Source organism: Oncorhynchus masou, unplaced genomic scaffold (assembly GCF_036934945.1).
Source record: "Oncorhynchus masou masou isolate Uvic2021 unplaced genomic scaffold, UVic_Omas_1.1 unplaced_scaffold_594, whole genome shotgun sequence".
Lineage (NCBI taxonomy): Eukaryota > Metazoa > Chordata > Actinopteri > Salmoniformes > Salmonidae > Oncorhynchus > Oncorhynchus masou.
Window position 1 is genome coordinate 480,849 of NW_027012364.1, and position 21,734 is coordinate 502,582.

General features: G+C 44.5%; 1 protein-coding gene across 1 annotated transcript; it reads right to left on the bottom strand.

The window, feature by feature from the left end:
- Nucleotides 1–79: 79 nt before the first annotated feature.
- LOC135536316 (uncharacterized) lies at nt 80–21,728 on the bottom strand. The gene is made up of 16 exons (XM_064962672.1): nt 21,100–21,728; nt 20,843–21,016; nt 20,590–20,763; nt 20,240–20,413; nt 16,869–16,915; nt 16,168–16,732; nt 7,131–7,366; nt 5,736–5,773; nt 5,019–5,083; nt 4,672–4,886; nt 4,221–4,477; nt 3,183–3,317; nt 2,937–3,069; nt 2,806–2,835; nt 1,664–1,946; nt 80–1,043 (listed from the first exon to the last, which is right to left on the bottom strand). The coding sequence occupies exons 1-16, from the start codon at nt 21,285–21,287 to the stop codon at nt 1,037–1,039; spliced, it is 2,721 nt and encodes a 906-aa protein (XP_064818744.1). The 5' UTR covers nt 21,288–21,728; the 3' UTR covers nt 80–1,036.
- Between the last annotated feature and the right edge of the window lie 6 nt (nt 21,729–21,734).

Below are 21,734 nucleotides of genomic sequence, written 5' to 3' on the forward strand. Positions count from 1 at the left end.
GATAAAAAATCTAAGGAAGGTCAAGATGACAACGTGGTGGTGTGTATCTTTGACTAGCCTCACACAGTGACACTCAAAGTCAATCTTAAATGAATCATTATTTATTGTCAGTGAGCTGAGAGGTTCCAACAAACTCAATGAACCACAGTACACATGTCAATCAGGGGCTATGCCTGGTCAGACCCAACTCAATGAACCATAGTACACATGTCAATCAGGGGCTATGCCTGGTCAGACCCAACTCAATGAACAACAGTACAGATGTCAATCAGGAGCTCTCCCTGGGCAGACCCAGCAGTTCTCTCATATATGGCTATACACAGACAAGCTAAATTTGCATGATTTAGCATAATTAATGAATCATTACTGTTTGCTTCATTCATGTGACCGACCAATACCGTTTCATAGCATTGGACAGACCAACACGTCACCAGTCTTCTTCTCTCTAAGATGAGACCTTGAAACTGAGATATCTCGTTCTCAAACCAACGTCTGGCCTTACTGCCAAATTACATCTACTGTTTGTGAGGATTTGTACAGTCAGCCACTTGCATGAACACACAAATTAGTTTACAGAACAGCACATGAATAAAACACAGACATTTTTAAAAGAATAGCACAAACAAACATTTCCCTTAAAATCACTTAAGTGTCTTTGTCCACAGACTAGGAGACAGGCCTCAGTATCTTCAGATTAGGTGGAGAAGTGTCTTTGTCCACAGACTAGGAGACAGGCCTCAGCATCTTCAGATTAGGTGGAGAAGTGTCTTTGTCCACAGACTAGGAGACAGGCCTCAGCATCTTCAGATTAGGTGGAGAAGTGTCTTTGTCCACAGACTAGGAGACAGGCCTCAGCATCTTCAGATTAGGTGGAGAAGTGTCTTTGTCCACAGACTAGAAGACAGGCCTCAGCATCGTCAGATTAGGTGGAGAAGTGTCTTTGTCCACAGACTAGGAGACAGGCCTCAGCATCGTCAGATTAGGTGGAGAAGTGTCTTTGTCCACAGACTAGAAGACAGGCCTCAGTATCTTCAGATTAGGTGCTACAAAACAGGATGGAGGAGAAGGGAAGAGGGAGATCAAAAAGTATGGAGAAGAAGGAGGATTGAGATACACCTGAGGTAATGATGTGATGATGGTCCAATGATACACCTGAGATAATGATGACATAATGGCCCTATGATATACCTGAGATAATGATGAGATCATGGCCCTATGATGGTCCTATGGTACACCTGAGATAATGATGTGATGATGGTCCTATGGTACACCTGAGATAATGATCCTATGATACACCCAAGATAATGATGAGATAATGACAAGATAATGGCCCTATTATTCACCTGTGATAATGATGAGATAATGATGGGATAATGCCCCTATGATACACCTGAGATAATGATGAGACAATGGCCCTATGATACACCTGAGGTAATGATGAGATAATGATGGAATAATTTACCTATGATACACCTGAGGTAATGATGAGATAATGATTAGATAATGGTCTTATGATAAGAGTAATTTATTACAGGCAGCAACACAAAAACATGCTTCCATTTTGAAAAATACTTTCTCTTTGATCTGGGTAGCTATGTTTTTATTTGACCTATATTTAATCGTTCCACATATTCAAGGGAGGGAGAAAAGAAACTGGTCTTACCTCGATTCACTCAAGAACTTAACAAGATGGTGTTCATGTTCACTGAGAGCTTTGAGACAAGCTCCCATCACTTCTGGTCCTTTAGGGAGGACTGCGTTCAGTAGTTCTCTCATTCGCTCCTGTTCAGTTGTTTCAGCTTTTATTCTGGAGTACTCTTCATCACCAATCATGTACTTTGACCGCAGAACATCTGCTATTGGCTTTGTGTTTTTGACTCCCTGAATGAGTTCAGCCCTGTGTTTCTTCAGAAACTCCTCAGCAGGAATCCCAAGGAGTATTAATGCTGAAGGGGGGGTCAATTAAATTAATATGGTTTTAGGGTTAACAGCAGCTGTTTCTACATCTTGCAGTCTCTCCAGTTACCATTCCTCTGATAGTCATTTCTTGAATAGAGCTCCAAGGTTGTAGGCAATTCCAATTGTAGTCAGTCAAAACGTAAAAATGAAATTCCTATTCGGTTTATTGAGAAGTCACTGAAAGTCAAAAGTAGAATCCCTTTTCCAGTTATTGAATAGGAATTTCAGTTTCCTTCCTGAATGGACTGATTTATTTGGAATTGATGCCGACCCTGGCTGACACGATTGTCTATTCTACATAACATACAGAGCCTTGCAAAAGTGTTCACACCCCTTGGATTTCTCTATTGTGTTACATAGTGGGATTAAGATGGATTTCATTGTAATGTTTTGTCCACAGTCTACTGAAAATACTCTGTAACGTCAAATTGGACCTGTCCCCCATACAACGTCTGGAAGGTCCCTCAGTCAAGTATCGCATTTCAAGCACAGATTCAACTTTCTACAAAGACAAGGCCTCATATACAGTGCCTTTGTCAGTATTTATATCATTACACCTTCATCACCCCGCTGAACATGACTCATGAAGGTCTTCATCACCCCACTGAACACGAATCATGAAGACCTTCATCACCCCACTGAACATGACTCATGAAGGTCTTCATCACCCCACCGAACATGACTCATGAAGACCTTCATCACCCCACTGAACATGACTCATGAAGACCTTCATCACCCCACTGAACATGACTCATGAAGACCTTCATTAGTGTCCTTCATCCAAACTTGAAGAGATGTTAGCTCTATAACCCAGTTTATAAAACTCGTCCACAAAAACAAACTTACATGTTGGATGAGAGTCGTTGCTGTACACATCTGAAAAACAAACAATAGAAAATATCATAAAACATTTTAATAGCATCTGTTAGAAAAGGACATTGATGATTGACATACTGTTCATGTATAGTATTACTTACCTTTTGATACCACTGATTTCCATACTGTCCTCTCATCATCCCCGATTAACTCCATCTCAATATCCACCCCTGTGTTTCCCATTATCATCTGACAACAGCTTGGTGTGGTGTCTGCAGGTAACAGCTGAATCTTCTGTAGGAGGCCATATGGTGCAGCGATTGAGACAACAGATGGAAATAGAATGATATTACAGTTATTCATATACAATATGACAGATTCATGTCCTCAGCCTGATAAAACTACACCTCTGGATTGATGGAAGTGGAGCGGGGATTCTTGAACGCAAACCAACTGTTCAGCTTTAAGGACCCGTTTGGACTTGACAGGACGAATTCTGAAAATCCTTTGGACACCTGGTTTTTCTCACGTTCCTGAACAGCCTACAAAATTAGCAATGTAGTAGTCAGTCAGAACAATGTAGTCTCGTAATTCACACAACATGCAGCTCACTGAGCAATCCATTTTTGTCAACAACAAAAAATGTTTTTTTTGTTTTGCGATCCCTATTGTACCAGGATATTATTTTAAAGGTGTACCAGGTAAGTTGACTGAGAAGAGATTCTCTTTTACAGCAACGACCTGGAGAAGAGTTACAGGGGAGAGGAGAGGGGGAAAATGAGCCAATTGGAAGCTGGGGATGATTAGGTAGCCATGATGGTATGAGGGCCAGAATGGGAATTTAGCCAGGACACCGGGGTTAACATCCCCACTCTTACGATAAGTGCCATGGGATCTTTAGTGACCATGGAGAGTCAGGACACAGGGGTTAACATCCCCACTCTTACGATAAGTGCCATGGGACCTTCAGTGACCATGGAGAGTCAAGACACCGGGGTTAACATCCCCTACTCTTACGATAAGTGCCATGGGATCTTTAGTGACCATGGAGAGTCAGGACACCAGGGTTAACATCCCCACTCTTACGATAAGTGCCATGGGATCTTTAGTGACCATGGAGAGTCAGGACACCAGGGTTAACATTCCCACTCTTACGATAAGTGCCATGGGATCTTCAGTGACCATAGAGAGGACACCCGTTTAACATGCCATCTGAAAGACAGCACCCTACTCAGGGCAATGTCCCCTTCAATGCCCAGGGGCATTGGGTTCTCCTTCGACCAGAGGGAAGAGTGCCGTCTACTGGCTCTTCAAATGAACGAGACAGAAAAAGATTTCTCACATTGCTGAATGTTGTCTTTGTAATCTAGAGATTTTCAACAAACTATGAGCTTTCCTTCCGTAAGTTTCAACATACTGTTGTCACTTCAGTGATAGTGCCTCACCTCTTTCTGACTGGAGTTTCTGAGGAGCAGGTACAGCCTTGAAATGACTGTTGACCTTTTTACTGCCATATAGAGGACCACATCACAGTGGACATCTACGTTCCAAGACAGTAACCTCAGTATCAGAGAGATAGGTGAGAACTTGGGATGGAGAATCTTAACATGGAATCTGGTGACCTCATGCACTTCCTCAAAAGACACTCCATGTTCCTCTACATGAAGAATCTTCATCTCATTCCTCAGGCAAGGGTTGGTCCCTGAACAACACAATACAAAGGAGATGGATGAATAATACAATATGTCTTTCTAACTAAAAGACAAAGAATATGCAGAGCCAGATCACAGTAAACTCAAACTCCCAGAATAGTTCATTCATTCATTCATTCATTCAGGAAGTGAAACTCAGTTACATGGAAATGTCTTTCTGAATACTATTTCTATATGGTTTTACCTAAACAGACAAAGTGTGGCAGATGAACTTCCTCCAGTTCACCTAACTCCATAGTGATGTCCAGCAATGGACCACCTTGTGTGTACTGCATGTCTTTCAGAAGTTGACTGTAGGGTTCCCAGTTCCTGAAGTGATACTTCAGAATGACATCTCTCTCACACAGCCAGCGGAGCCCAGACACTGTGCACTCATAACTCCCTCTGGGTGTCCTGTGCCTGAGGGCAACAACAAGATGTGGTAGAGAGGGTCCATGGTCAAATGGAGAGGTTGGATTAGAAGACTATTCCCAAAGGTAATGGGGAAATACACTAGCAGGTGGAATGAAATGTTACAAGTAGTTATTTTACCTGAACATTGTCACTCCCTGGACAGTGGAAGTCAAGGGTTCAATCTGAAGCCAGTGTGTGGAGTCCTGAACAAGGACAAGCATGTCAGTAATACATATGGGGCCTGTTTCCTGGACACAGATCAGTGGAAGTTTCAATAGAAAGAAAGATCTTTTAGGTCCAGTACTAGACTTAATCTGTGTCTGGGAAACTGGCCAATTAAACCAAAGTAACTCACCTAATATATTTATTCAATGTTACATGGAATGCTGGTATCCCAAAGTGCTGAACAGAAACCAGTCTAAAACCCCAAACAGGCAAACATGTGTAAAAGATGCCCCTTCCAACATATTCCCCAGTCCACCTCATTAGGGCCGGGGCGGCAGGGTAGCCTCGTGGTTAGAGCGCTGGACTAGTAACCGGAAGGTTGCAAGCTCAAATCCCCGAGCTGATTTATCAATTAAACTGTCTAAAGACAAAATATGACAACAGCTAAAATCCTGCATGCCTACAAGCAGAACACAGTACTGTTACTAAAGCAGAACACAGGACTGTCTATATCCCAGTATGAATGGTTGGTCAGTACACTCCTGGCTTTGAGACTGTGCTTATATTACTAAAGCAGAACACAGGACTGTCTATATCCCAGTATGAATGGTTGGTCAGTACACACCTGGCTTTGAGACTGTACCTGACTCCTGCAAGTATGTAAAAGTAATAATTGACATTATGACTTACCTCAACATGGTCACAAGTCTTACAGCTCTGAGGAATCCCTGAAGTCAAAAGTAGTTGGTTAAAATTGACAATGTAATAATGAATTCAAATTGGTGCGCTTCCACGAACTGCATGTCAATGAAGAGATATGTGAAAAAACACCTTGAGGACTGATTCCAAACAACGTTTGCCATGTTTCGGTTGATATTATGTAGTTAATCCGGAAAAAGTTTTACGTTGTAGGTGACTGCATTTTCGGTTCGTTTCAGTAGCCAGGCGCAATGTAGAAAACGGAACGATTTCTCCTACACACAGACGCTTTCAGGAAACACTGCGCATTTGGTGTGTAACTGAGAGTCTCCTCATTGAAAACATCAGAAGCTCTTCAAAGGTAAAGGATTTTATTTATTTGGTTATCTGGTTTTTGTGAAAATGTTGCGTGCTACATGTTATTCAAAATGCATTGCTAGCTTTGCATACTCTTACACAAATTAGTCAATTTCTATGGTTCAAAAGCATATTTTGAAAATCTGAGATGACAGTGTTGTTAAGAAAAGGCTAAGCTTGAGAGCAGATGCATTATTTTCATTTTATTTGCGATTTTCAGAAATCGTTAACGTTACATTATGCTAATGAGCTTCAGGCTATAACTGTATACAGGGTTTTTTCATAGCCAAACGTGAACAAAACGGAGCGATTTGTCCTACACAAATAATATTTTTTTGAAAAACTGCACATTTGCTATGTAACTGAGAGTCTCCTCATTGAAAACATCCGAAGCTCTTCAAAGTTAATGATTTTATTTATTTGGTTATCTGGCTTTTGTGAAAATGTTGCGTGCTACATGCTACACAAAATGCTATGCTAGCTTTGCATACTCTTACACAAATTAGTCAATTTCTATGGTTCAAAAGCATATTTTGAAAATCTGAGATGACAGTGTTGTTAAGAAAAGGCTAAGCTTGAGAGCAAACGCATTATTTTAATTTTATTTGCGATTTTCAGAAATCGTTAACGTTGCGTTATGCTAATGAGCCTGAGGCTTTAGTCACGATCCCGGATCCGGGATGGGGAGTTTCAAGAAGTTAATGAATGTTTGTGGAAGCAGGAAACAACATCGTTCTGGTCCGTGTTTTGTAGATGTTGGGGTCTGATTTCTGCTGGATCCTAGGATGTTCTCTTCACCCTCTAACAGAGTGTCAGCCAAGAAGTTTAGCATCGTGTTACAACCCTCTAAGTTGTTGCGGAAATCGGCACACAATGCCGTTTACTTTCTGCATCTACGTCATATCGCTGACTCTACCTTTAAGTTTGTTTTGACCAAATAGGTCATAATTGTGTTCCTTGCCTGGGAATCAACTGTAATGAACATTTAAAAATATTTTGAGTCATAAACAATTATCTGTTAACACTCACATTTCTCAGGTCCAAACTTGATCCAACTCTCTCCACCATGGTCTCTGGTGTTCTCAGGTCCAGGCTTGATCCAACTCTCTCCACCATGGTCTCTGGTGTTCTTAGGTCCAGGCTTGATACAACTATCTCCACCATGGTCTCTGGTGTTCTCAGGTCCAGGCTTGATCCAACTCTCTCCACCATGGTCTCTGGTGTTCTCAGGTCCAGGCTTGATCCAACTCTCTCCACCATGGTCTCTGGATTTGGTCAAGCAGAAGGATAGACTGTGATTAAACTAAATACAACTTATAAATGCTATATATAAAATACTTACAGTCTTCATAAGCAGTACAAAGGGTGTTTAAAGCTTGACAGACTAGCTCCCTATGTAGGGTGCATTACCTAAATGTGACATAACCCACTATGTCACCTTCCATAAAGTCAATACTGATGGTGACATTTAACTAAGCAAGTCAGTTCAGAACACATTGTTATTTACAATGACGGCCTACGCCAGCCAAACCCTCCCCTAACCCGGATGACGCTGGACCAATTGTGCGCCTAACACATTAAAACACACAACTACTAATCATATAACTGTCTGTAGGTCCAACATTCTTCTCGCCAATGTCCAGTCTCTTGACAACAAGGTTGATGAAATCCGAGCAAGGGTAGCATTCCAGAGGGACATTAGAGACTGTAACGTTCTTTGCTTCACGGAAACATGGCTCACTGGAGAGACGCTATCGGAGGCAGTGCAGCCAGCGGGTTTCTCCACGCATCGCGCCGACAGAAAGAAACACCTTTCTGGTAAGAAGAGGTGCAGGGGCATATGCCTTATGGCTAACGAGACATGGTGTGATCACAGAAACATACAGGAACTCAAATCCTTCTGTTCACCTGATTTAGAATTCCTCACAATCAAATGTTGACCGCCTTATCTACCAAGAGAATTCTCTTCGATTGTAATCACAGCCGTATATATGCCCCCTAAAGCAGACACATCGATGGTTCTGAACAAACTTTATTTGACTCTTTGCAAACTGGAATCCATACATCCTGAGGCTGCATTAATTGTAGCTGGGGATTTAAAAAATGCTAATCTGAAAACAAGACTCCCTAAATTTTATCAGCATATCGATTGCGCAACCAGGGCTGGAAAAACCTTGGATCATTGTTATTCTAACTTCCGCGACGCATATAAGGCCCTGCCCCGCCCTCCTTTCGGAAAAGCTGACCACGACTCCATTTTGCTGATCCCTGCCAACAGACAGAAACTAAAACAAGAAGCTCCAACGCTGAGGTCTGTCCAACGCTGGTCCGACCAAGCTGAAGATGTCGTGCCCATAGCAACGATTAAAACATTCCCTAACCAGAAACCGTGGATTTATGGCAGCATTCGCGTGAAACTTAAAGCATGAACCACTGCTTTTAATCAGGGCAAGGTGACTGGTAACATGACTGAATACAAACAGTGCAGCTATTCCCTCCGCAAGGCTATCAAACAAGCTAAGCGTCAGTATAGAGACAAAGTAGAATCTCAATTCAACGGCTCAGACACAAGAGGTATGTGGCAGGGTCTACAATCAACCACGGACTACAAGAAGAAATCCAGCCCAGTCACGGACCAGGATGTCTTGCTCCCAGGCAGACTAAATAACTTTTTGCCCGCTTTGAGGACAATACAGTGCCACTGACACGGCCTGCAACGAAAACATGCGGTCTCTCCTTCACTGCAGCCGAGGTGAGTAAAACATTTAAACGTGTTAACCCTCGCAAGGCTGTAGGCCCAGACGGCATCCCCAGCCGCGCCCTCAGAGCATGCGCAGACCAGGTGGCTGGTGTGTTTACGGACATATTCAATCAATCCCTATACCAGTCTGGTGTTCCCACATGCTTCAAGAGGGCCACCATTGTTCCTGTTCCCAAGAAAGCTAAGGTAACTGAGCTAAATGACTACCGCCCCGTAGCACTCACTTCCGTCATCATGAAGTGCTTTGAGAGACTAGTCAAGGACCATATCACCTCCACCCTACCTGACACCCTAGACCCACTCCAATTTGCTTACTGCCCAAATAGGTCCACAGACGATGCAATCTCAACCACACTGCACACTGCCCTAACCCATCTGGACAAGAGGAATACCTATGTGAGAATGCTGTTCATCGACTACAGCTCGGCATTTAACACCATAGTACCCTCCAAGCTCGTCATCAAGCTCGAGACCCTGGGTCTCGACCCCGCCCTGTGCAACTGGATACTGGACTTCCTGACGGGCCGCCCCCAGGTGGTGAGGGTAGGCAACAACATCTCCACCCCGCTGATCCTCAACACTGGGGCCCCACAAGGGTGCGTTCTGAGCCCTCTTCTGTACTCCCTGTTCACCCACGACTGCGTGGCCACGCACGCCAAAAACTCAATCATCAAGTTTGCGGACGACACAACAGTGGTAGGCTTGATTACCAACAATGACGAGACGGCCTACAGGGAGGAGGTGAGGGCCCTCGGAGTGTGGTGTCAGGACAATAACGTCAACAAAACTAAGGAGATGATTGTGGACTTCAGGAAACAGCAGAGGGAACACCCCCTATCCACATCGATGAAACAGTAGTGGAGAGGGTAGTAAGTTTTAAATTCCTCGGCATACACATCACAGACAAACTGAATTGGTCAACTCACACAGACTGCATCGTGAAGAAGGCGCAGCAGCACCTCTTCAACCTCAGGAGGCTGAAGAAATTCGGCTTGTCACCAAAAGCACTCACAAACTTCTACAGATGCACAATCGAGAGCATCCTGGCGGGCTGTATCACCGCCTGATACGGCAACTGCTCCGCCCTCAACCGTAAGGCTCTCCAGAGGGTAGTGAGGTCTGCACAACGTATCACCGGGGGCAAACTACCTGCCCTCCAGGACACCTACACCACCCGATGTTACAGGAATGCCACAAAGATCATCAAGGACAACACCCACCCGAGCCATTGCCTGTTCACCCCGCTATCATCCAGAAGGCGAGGTCAGTACAGGTGCATCAAAGCTGGGACCGAGAGACTGAAAAACAGCTTCTATCTCAAGGCCATCAGACTGTTAAACAGCAACCACTAACATTGAGTGGCTGCTGCCAACACACTGACTCAACTCCAGCCACTTTGATAATGGGAATTGATGGGAATGATGTAAAATGTATCACTAGCCACTTTAAACAATGCTACCTAATATAATGTTTACATACCCTACATTATTCATCTCATATATATACGTATAGGATTAGGGTTACTGTACTCTATATCATCTACTGCATCCTTATGTAATACATGTATCACTAGCCACTTTAACTATGACACTTTGTTTACATAGTCATCTCATATGTATATACTGTACTCGATACCATCTACTGTATCTTGCCTATGCGGCTCTGCACCATCACTCATTCATATCTTTATGTACATATTCTTTATCCCCTTACACTGTGTATAAGAAATTAGTTTTGGAATTGTTAGTTAGATTGCTTGTTGGTTATTACTGCATTGTCGGAACGAGAAGCACAAGCATTTCACTACACTCGCATTATCATCTGCTAACCATGTGCATGTGACAAATAAAATTGGATTTTATTTTATTTTATTTGACCTCTACTACTAATCTAACTGTCTGTAGGTCCAACAGAACACATTAAAACACACCACTACTACTAATCTAACTGTCTGTAGGTCCAACAGAACACATGAAAACACACCACTACTAGTTATCTAATTATAGAAAATATTCCAGAGGAAACATGTCACGAATCCCGCTTCCTGAGTCTGTGTTTGCCTGTGTTTCTGTCCTGGAGTGTGTTTCCGGTGTCCTGGAACGCACCCTGTCTGGTTGCCGGGCAATGTAGCCAGTTGGGAGTTCTGATTACCCGCACCTGTATCCCATCAGCTATTTGCCCACCTGGTCCTGATCATCATCTCTCCTCTTCATAAGCCCGGACCTGACATCCATTCCCTGCCGGATCGTTAGCCATGAACAGTATGTCGTGCCATAGTATCAGCCTCAAGTTGGATAGAATTTGTTTTGTTGTTTTTTTACGTATTGCTTGCCTTAAACTTACCTCCGTTTGTTCTGTCTTCAGTTACTCACCCGGATCATTTACCCCATTCCCGCCTGGTCGTCGGAGAATTCCGCTACCCCATTGGATCCACCTATTTACTCCCATCAACTCACCACCGCTGCCCGCTACGCCACCTGGATATATCTACCCATTCACATTCACTTGTAAATAAATACTCATCTTCTTCCTACTCTCCTTGTCCTGGTCTGCTTCTGGGTTCGATTTTGAAAGAACGTGACAGAACGATCCGGCCTAGGATGAACCCAGCGGACCTGGACTCCATTTGCCATGCCATTACCCAGCAGGGGAAGATATTGGGACAACACAAGACGGCGCTACAGGAGATAGCGGGTTCAATTCAGAACTTATCTGCTAGCTTGACACAAATCCAGGATCAGCTCTGTTTTCCGGCGATTCATTCACCACCTGTTTCACCCATCTCACCTGCCGTGTCTGGTGCGGTTTCCTTCCGTGAACCCAAGGTACCGACGCCTGATAAATATGAAGGGGATTTGGGAAGATGCCGTTCGTTTCTTATGCAGTGTGGGTTAGTGTTTGATCTGCAGCCCCATTCTTACGCCACTGACAAGGCTAGGATAGCCTTTGTTATTGAACTGCTGCGTGGAAGAGCTCTGGAATGGGCTTCAGCCGTTTGGGAACGACAGGAGACCTGCATGGCTTCTAACCAGGAGTTCGCGGGAGAGATGAGAAAGCTTTTTGACCATCCAGTCCGAGGTAAGGACGCAGCTAAACGATTGTTTACTCTTCGCCAAGGAGCTCGCAGTGTGGCAGACTTTATGATCGAGTTCAGGACATTGTCTGTGGAGAGTGGTTGGAATGAGGAGTCACTACAATGGGCTTTTTACCAGGGGTTGTCGGAGCAACTCAAGGACGAGCTGATATCCTATCCAGAGCCTAGTGACCTAGACAGCTTGGTCACTTTATCTATTCGGGTAGATAATAGAGTCCAAGAGAGAAGGAGGGAGAAGCAGTGGGGCCCATAAATCAATCAGCAACTCGGTTACCATTTGGTTCAGGAAGTGAACCAGAACGTATTGATCGTTATTCCCCACACGGGATTAGTGGAGGGGTCTTGCCACCAGATCCTGAACCAATGCAAGTGGGCGACACGGGCTAACTAAGGAGGAGCGCCAACGTAGACGTGAGACCAACAGCTGTCTCTACTGTGGTACCTCGGGACATTACATCTCCGCTTGTCCACAGCACCCGTTAACTTCTTGAAACTCCCCATCCCGGATCCGGGATCGTGACTAAAGCCTCAGGCTCATTAGCATAACGCAACGTTAACGATTTCTGAAAATCGCAAATAAAATTAAAATAATGCGTCTGCTCTCAAGCTTAGCCTTTTCTTAACAACACTGTCATCTCAGATTTTCAAAATATGCTTTTGAACCATAGAAATTGACTAATTTGTGTAAGAGTATGCAAAGCTAGCATAGCATTTTGTGTAGCATGTAGCACGCAACATTTTCACAAAAACCAGATAACCAAATAAATAAAATCATTTACCTTTGAAGAGCTTCTGATGTTTTCAATGAGGAGACTCTCAGTCACATACCAAATGCGCAGTGTTTCCTGAAAGCGTCTGTGTGTAGGAGAAATCGTTCCGTTTTCTACATTGCGTCTGGCTACCGAAACGAACCGAAAATGCAGTCACCTACAACGTAAAACTTTTTCCGGATTAACTACATAATATCGACCGAAACATGGCAAACGTTGTTTGGAATCAGTCCTCAAGGTGGTTTTTCACATATCTCTTCATTGACATGCAGTTCGTGGAAGCTTGCTTTACTCTCTGTATCGTATGGAAAAATACTGGCAGGTGACTTTTGCGCACCAATTTCGGCGCAGGACACCGGGCGGACACGTGGTAAATGTGGTCTGTTATGGTCAATCTTCCAATGATCTGCCTACAAATACGTCACAATGCTGCAGACACCTTGGGGAAACGACAGAAAGGGCAGACTTACTCCTCTCGCGTTCACAGCCATATAAGGAAACCATGGAAAACAGAGCCTCAAAAATCCTTGTCATTTCCTGGATGCCATCTCATCTTGGTTTTGCCTGAAGCTCACGTTATAGGGCATTCACAGAGAAGATCTTTGTATTTCTGGACACGTCAGAGTGTTTTCTTTCGAACGGTAGCAATTATATGCATAGTCGAGCATCTTTTTGTGACAAAATATCTTGTTTAAAACGGGAACGTTTTTCATCCAAAAATGAAATAGCGCCCCCAGAGCATCAACAGGTTAAACTGCCCGGCTCGCTAGTTTTGGGAGGAATTTTAGCGAGCCAGTTTCAACCTCTCAAAGATCCTGTCAGACCCCGTTTTCCTGCGACCCTTATGAATAAGGATCAGAGCTTAGAGATGAACGCTTTTATCGATTCAGGTGCCGATGGCAGCTTTATTGATGCCGACTTGGTGGAACAGCTGGGGCTTTCCAAGGAGCAATTGCCGGAAGCCATTGAAGCAACCACTCTGAATGGCAGTAGTCTGGCACGGATCACTATGAGGACTGAACCGGTTAAGATGTTGTTGTCGGGGAATCATTCAGAGTTTATCTCCTTCTTCATTCTTTCCTCGCCCCATGTTCCTCTGGTTCTTGGTTATCCCTGGCTGAAGGAACACAATCCCTCGTTTGATTGGGTGACGGGTAAGGTAACTAGTTGGAGCATTGATTGTCATGCTAACTGCCTTAGGACTGCCTGTTCCCCTGCCGTTTCCAGTCAGGTCAGTGACTCTGCTCCTCCTGATTTGTCCCTGGTTCCAGAAACATATCACGAGTTCGGTGAAGTATTCAGTAAACAGAAGGCTCTGTCCCTTCCTCCCCACCGACCTGGGTCGAAGAACGGGAAGGCGGACGCCCTGTCCCGGATGTTCTCCAAGACGGAGGAGAGTGGGGCCAAGACTGAGACGATTCTTCCCCAGAACGTTGTTGTGGGAGCCGTTACATGGAGGATTGAGGAGGAGGTGATGGCGGCTCTTCGGACACAGCCCGGGCCCAGTTACGGTCCACCCGGTCGGTTGTTCGTGCCTGAGTCGGTTCGTTCTGCTGTCCTTCAGTGGTCCCACGCCAGCAAGATAGCTTGTCACCCTGGTGTTGCTCGGACTATGGCGCTACTGCGCAGACGATTTTGGTGGCCTGCCATGGGAGAAGATACCCGGAGGTTTGTTGCCGCTTGTCCTGTTTGTGCGCAGAATAAGAGTACCAATCGGGCCAGCTCTGGGCTTCTTCACCCCCTACCTATTCCCCGGCGACCTTGGTCGCATCTGGCCCTGGATTTTGTCACGGGGTTGCCCTCTTCTGTTGGTAACACGGTTATTCTGACCATTGTGGATAGATTCAGCAAGTTTGCCCACTTTGTTCCCCTCTCCAAGCTGCCTTCTGCCACTGAGACGTCCGAGATCCTGGTTAGGGAGGTGTTCAGGGTCCACGGGTTGCCCTGTGACATTGTTTCTGACCGTGGTCCTCAGTTCACCTCTGCTGTCTGGAAATCCTTCTGTTTGGCCATTGGAGCTACAGTCAGTCTCACATCTGGATTTCACCCCCAATCTAATGGTCAGGCGGAGAGAGCCAACCAGAAGATGGAGTCCACGCTGCGTTGTCTTGTCTCCTCTGATCCCACCTCTTGGTCATCTCAATTACCCTGGGTCGAGTATGCCCATAATACCCTTCCTTCATCTGCCACTGGGATGTCCCCCTTCCAATGCCTGTACGGATACCAACCTCCCTTGTTTCCTTCTCAGGAGAGGGATCTTTCGGTTCCTTCTGTCCAGGCCCACATTCGTCGTTGCCACCGGACCTGGCATCGGGCCAGGAAGGTCCTCCTTAGAGTTTCTGACCGGTATCAGATCCAGGCGAATCGTCGCCGTATTCCTGCTCCCGCTTATACCATCGGAGATAAGGTTTGGTTGGCTACACGGGATCTTCCTCTACGGACTGAGTCAAGGAAACTGTCACCAAAGTTCATTGGTCCGTTTGTGGTGGAGAGAATTATTAACCCTGTTGTGGTCCGACTCAAATTGCCGGCAACGCTTCGAGTACACCCCACCTTTCATGTCTCCTGCCTCAAGCCGGTTCTCCTTAGTTCTCTGTTGCCCCCTCCTCCTCGTCCTCCTCCTCCTCGGATGATCGGAGGTGGTCCTGCCTACACGGTGTGCCGCATTATGGATTCCAGACGGCGGGGTCGAGGTTTCCAATATCTCGTGGATTGGGAAGGATATGGTCCAGAGGAGAGGAGTTGGATTCTCGGCGTCAGATCCTTGATGACGACCTGCTTCGTGACTTCTACCGCCTCCACCCTGGCGCTCCAGGTAGTCCGCCCGGTGGCGTTCGTCGGAGGGGGGTACTGTCACGAATCCCGCATCCTGAGTCTGTGTTTGCCTGTGTTTCTGTCCTGGAGTGTGTTTCCGGTGTCCTGGAACGCACCCTGTCTGGTTGCCGGGCAATGTAGCCAGTTGGGAGTTCTGATTACCCGCACCTGTATCCCATCAGCTATTTGCCCACCTGGTCCTGATCATCATCTCTCCTCTTCATAAGCCCGGACCTGACATCCATTCCCTGCCGGATCGTTAGCCATGAACAGTATGTCGTGCCATAGTATCAGCCTCAAGTTGGATAGAATTTGTTTTGTTGTTTTTTTACGTATTGCTTGCCTTAAACTTACCTCCGTTTGTTCTGTCTTCAGTTACTCACCCGGATCATTTACCCCATTCCCGCCTGGTCGTTGGAGAATTCCGCTACCCCATTGGATCCACCTATTTACTCCCATCAACTCACCACCGCTGCCCGCTACGCCACCTGGATATATCTACCCATTCACATTCACTTGTAAATAAATACTCACCTTCTTCCTACTCTCCTTGTCCTGGTCCACTTCTGGGTTCGATTTTGAAAGAACGTGACAAAACAAATGATGAAACATTGCTATTTGACTCACCTCTGAATGTGTTGGTCATTTATCTGACACGGGGTCACAGAGGAGGAAACCTCAAACCCAAACCCAGGATAGAGGGGTTCAGTGAATGTGGTGTGTTCTGTGTGAAGGTGTGTCAGTGTACCAGAGGAGGACACACTATAGAAGGACAAAGTACCAGCTGACCAGTCCAGAAACACACCAACTGTGCTAGGACCAGGACCAGGGATGGATCTGCTATGGACTCCAGCATGGTAAAAGTGATAATCACTGTCAGAGCAGACTAAACACCAGGACTCCTTATTGTGTCCAATCCAACTGTCATCCTCTTCTCCCTTCCTCTTTATTCTTTTGTACACCACACCAATGTAAGCCTTGCCACCATCCCAGTCACCATCCCTCTCCACCTCCCAGTAATAACGACCTCCAGATAAGCCTTCCTTGCAGAGAACTTGGTGACGACAATCAAATCTGTCTGGATGGTCTTCATAATGCTGCTCCTCCACCACACACGTCATTTTACAGTTCCCCTCAGACAGTATCAGGTATGGGTGTGCTGTATTTGGGTCCAGGGTGAGATGACAAGCATCTGTAGACAAAGTGAGAGTTTAATCAAACCACATCTTCATTTAAAATGTTGTATTGTAGGTACAGAACAAGTATTGATCAGTTACTATGTTACTATAGTTCTGAATATGCAGTTAATTAGGATTGAAGAGACTTACATTTCCGTGGCCCTGATTTCAGCCTGCACTCTCCACCATGATCCACACTGTAGGAGAAACAAGTTATTGACTGACAAAGACCTAATACAGCAGTCAACATTTAAACCATATTGTTGTGTTCTGGTGCACTATCCAGTTCTGGTGCACTATCTAGTTCATTACTAGAGACATACAGGTATTCTATCCTACCTACTGCATACAGAACAGAGTACAGTTCATTACTAGAGACATACAGGTATTCTATCCTATCTGCATACAGTGCCTTGCAAAAGTATTCCCCTTGGTGTTTTTCCTATTTTGTTGCATTACAACCTGTATTTTTAATAGATTTTTATTTGGATTTCATGTAATGGACAAAATAGTTTAACTCTTGAAACTCCCCATCCCGGATCCGGGATCGTGAATAAAGCCTCAGGCTCATTAGCATAACGCAACGTTAACGATTTCTGAAAATCGCAAATAAAATGAAAATAATGCGCCTGCTCTCAAGCTTAGCCTTTTCTTAACAACACTGTCATCTCAGATTTTCAAAATATGCTTTTGAACCATAGCAATTCACTAATTTGTGTAAGAGTATGCTAAGCTAGCATTTTGAGTAGCATTTAGCACGCAACATTTACACAAAAACCAGATAACCAAATAAATAAAATCATTTACCTTTGAAGAGCTTCGGATGTTTTAAATGAGGAGACTCTCAGTTACATAGCAAATGTTCAGTTTTTCCTGAAAGAATCTTTGTGTAGGAGAAATCGCTCCGTTTTGTACATCACATTTGGCTACCGAACCGAAAATTCAGACACCAACAACGTCAAACTTTTTCCGAATTAACTCCATAATATCGACCGAAACATGGCAAACGTTGTTTGGAATCAATCCTCAAGGTGTTTTTTCACATTTCTCTTCATTGATATGCAGTTCGTGGAAGCCTGCTTTCTTCTCTGAATTCCATGAAAAATACTTGCAGCTGAGGTTTGCGCACCAATTTCGGCGCAGGACACCGGGCGGACACCTGGTAAATGTGGTCTCTTATGGTCAATCTTCCAATGATATGTCTACAAATACGTCACAATGCTGCAGACACCTTGGGGAAACGACAGAAAGGGCAGGCTCATTCCTCTCACATTCACAGCCATATAAGGAGACAATGGAAAACGGAGCCTCAAAAATCCTGCTGATTTCCTGGATGCCGTTTCATCTTGGTTTTGCCTGTAGCTCACGTTCTCGGGCACGCACAGAGAATATCTTTGCAGTTCTGGAAACGTCAGAGTGTTTTCTTTCCAAAGCTATCAATTATATGCATAGTCGAGCATCTTTTTGTGATAAAATATTGCGCTTAAAACGGGCACGTCTTTTTATCCAAAAATGATATATCGCCCCCAGAGTTTCAACAGGTTAAATTGGTGAAGTGGAATTTAAAAGTGAACTTGTTTGAAAATATTCAAAATGGAAAAGTGGTGTGTGCATATGTATTCACCCCTTTGCTATGAAACCCCTCAATAAGATCTGGTGCAACAATTACCTTCAGAAGTCACAAAATTAGTTACATAAAGTCCACCTGTGTGCAATCTAAGTGTCACATGATCTGTCACATGATCTCAGTATATATACACACCCCTGTTCTGAAATGCCCCAGAGTCTGCAACACCACGAAGCAAGGGGCACCATGAAGACCAAGGAGCTCTCCAAACAGGTCAGGGACAAAGTTGTGGAGAAGTACAGATCAGGGTTGGGTTATAAAAAAATATCAAACTTTGAACATCCCACGGAGCACCATTAAATCCATTATTAACAAATGGAAAGAATATGACAACCCAACAAACCTGCCAAGAGAGGGCCGCCCACCAAAACTCACAGACCAGGCAAGGAGGGCATTAATCAAGAGGCAACGAAGAGACCAAAGACACTCCAATCTTTGCAGCTCCTTCAGGGTTATCTGTCCATAGGACCACTTTAAGCCATATACTCCACAGAGCATTACGGGAGAGTGGTCAGAAAAAAGCCATTGCTTAAAGAAGAAAATAAGCAAACACGTTTGGTGTACGCCAGAAAGCTTGTGGGAGACTCCCCAAACATATGGAAGAATGTACTCTGGTCAGATGAGACTAAAATGTAGCTTTTTAGCCATCAAGGAAAACGTGATGTCTGGTGCAAATCCAACAACTCTCATCACCCCGAGAACACCATCCCCACAGTGACGCATGGTGGTGACAGTTTCATGCTGTGGGGATGTTTTTCCATTTGCAGGGACTGGGAAACTGGTCAGAATTGAAGGAATGATGGATGACGCTAAATCCAAGGAAATTCTTTACGGAAACCTGTTTCAGTCTTCCAGAGATTTGAGACTGGGACGGAGGTTCACCTTCCAGCAGGACAGTGACCGTAAGCATACTACTAAAGCAACACTCAGGTGGTTTTAGGGAAACATTTACATGTCTTGGAATGGCCTTGTCAAAGCCCAACATCTCAATCCAATTGAGAATCTCTGGAATGACTTAAAGATTGCTGTTTACCAGTGGAACCCATCCAACTTGAAGGAGCTGGAGCAGTTTTGCCATGAAGAATGGGTAAAAATCCCAGTGGCTGGATGTGCCAAGCTTATAGAGACATATCCCAAGAGACTTGCAGTTGTGATTGCTGCAGAAGGTGGCTTTACAAAGTATTGACTTTGTGAGGGTTAATAGTTATACTCAAGTTCTGTTTTTTTTGTCTTTTGTCTCGTTTCAAAAGAAAAAATATGTTTCATCTTAAAGTGGTAGGCATGTTGTGAAAATCAAATGATACCTGCTGTGAATCAAATTATCCATTTTAATTCCAGTTTGTAAGGCAACAAAATAGGAAAAATGCCAAGGGGGTGAATACTTTCTGTAATGTAATGAGTACAATTCATTACGACAGACATACAGGTATTCTATCCTACCTACTGCATACAGAACGGAGTACAATTCATTACTAGAGACATACAGGTATTCTATCCTACCTACTGCATACAGAACAGAGTACAATTCATTACTAGAGAAATACAGGTATAGTATCCTACCTACTGCATACAGAACGGAGTACAATTCATTACTAGAGAAATACAGGTATTCTATCCTACCTACTGCATACAGAACGGAGTACAATTCATTACTAGAGAAATACAGGTATTCTATCCTACCTACTGCATACAGAACGGAGTACAATTCCAACAGGATATCAGAGATGCAGAAGAAGAGTATTCATGTGGTGATGATGTATGCTGTGTTGGAGTGTTCAGCCTGCTGGGTAAACATCCCCTTAATTCTACCATCATGTCCTCATGTTACTGACCCTACTACACTACATATCACACAACTGCTGCTCACACTATTAGGACATCTACTCTGACTTACTTCAGCTTCATCAGTTTATATGTGGGATCCATCAGAGCAGCTGAAAGCAGTCCCCCTGCAGAGTCTCTTGGGTGATTGTAGCTCAGGTCCAGCTCTTTCAGGTGGGAGGGGTTTGACCTCAGAGCTGATGACAGAGCAGCACAGCCCTCCTCTGTGACCAGACAGCCAGACAGCCTACAGAGAGACACACAACAGCTGTCTAGGTTGATGTACTGGTGTCAATCATCTAGTAGGACACCAATTCATTTGTCCATGAAAGAAACATTGTCATGAAACATCAGATTTGAGTAACATCAGAGTATTTGCTTTACTAAGCTCAGTACCGACCTGACTGAAACAGCTGTACTTACCCCAGTGTGTGTAGTTTACAGTCTGGATCCTCCAGTCCAGCAGACAGCAGTGTAACTCCTGAGTCCTGCAGGTCATTGTCTCTCAGCTCCAGTTGTTTCAGTTGTGAGTTGGGTGAACTCAGGACTGAGGCCAGATCTGAACAGCAACCCTCTGTCAGACCACACTGACCAAGACTAGAGGGGAGAATATCACATGATTAACACATGCTTAAAACCTCCACATAATAACTCATACTGAAGATATTTAACTCACACTAGTGTCTGTATGTTGCAGAGTGGACTGGTTAGTCCAACACAGAGCAGCTCCACTCCTCTGTCTCCCAGGTCATTGGAGCTGAGGTCCAGTTCTATCAGGGGAGAGTTTGGTGTCTGCAGAGCTGAGGTCAGAGTCTCACAGGATTTATATGTGAGTTTACAGCGATCCAGTCTGGAGAGAGTAGATGATCTGTTAGACATACAAATCCTTCATTATAATGACACTGTAAACATCAACTCAATAACAGAACTTACAGTGCTCTCTTGCAGGTTTTCACTACCGGCAGCAACCTCTGATAACCTTCCTCTGATGTGTTGTATGTCTTCAGGTCAAACTCCTCCAGCACCTCCTCTGACATCAGTAACAGGTAGGCCAGGGCTGTACATTGGTCAGGTTTTAGTCTTGTTTCTGAAAGAGTTCCTGATCGCAGGGAGGTCTGCATGTCTTCAACTAGAGAGTTGGAACCAAGTTCATTCAGACAGTGGAACAAGTTGATGATCCTTTCTGGTGAGGATTCCTCCTTGATCTTGTATGAAAGGTACCTGGCTGTTCTCTCAACTGTTTCCTCATTGGTCTGTGTTGTTCTTTTTGTCTGTGTCAGAAGGCCTCGTAACAGATTCTGATTGGATGCCAGTGAGAGACCCAGAAGGAAGCAGAGGAACAGGTCCAGGTGTCCATTCTCACTCTTCAAGGCCTGGTCCACTGCTCTCCTGTGTAAATCAGACAACTGGATTGACTCCTCTTCATCATTGTCATCCTTTTTGTCTTCATCGGAATCATCGTAATCATTATCATCGATTGACGTCAACTTGTCAGGCTTCAACTTGTAGGACCAGAATTTGAATCGGCTGTTTTCATAATAATCTTGGCCCTTAGTGACTGCTGTGAC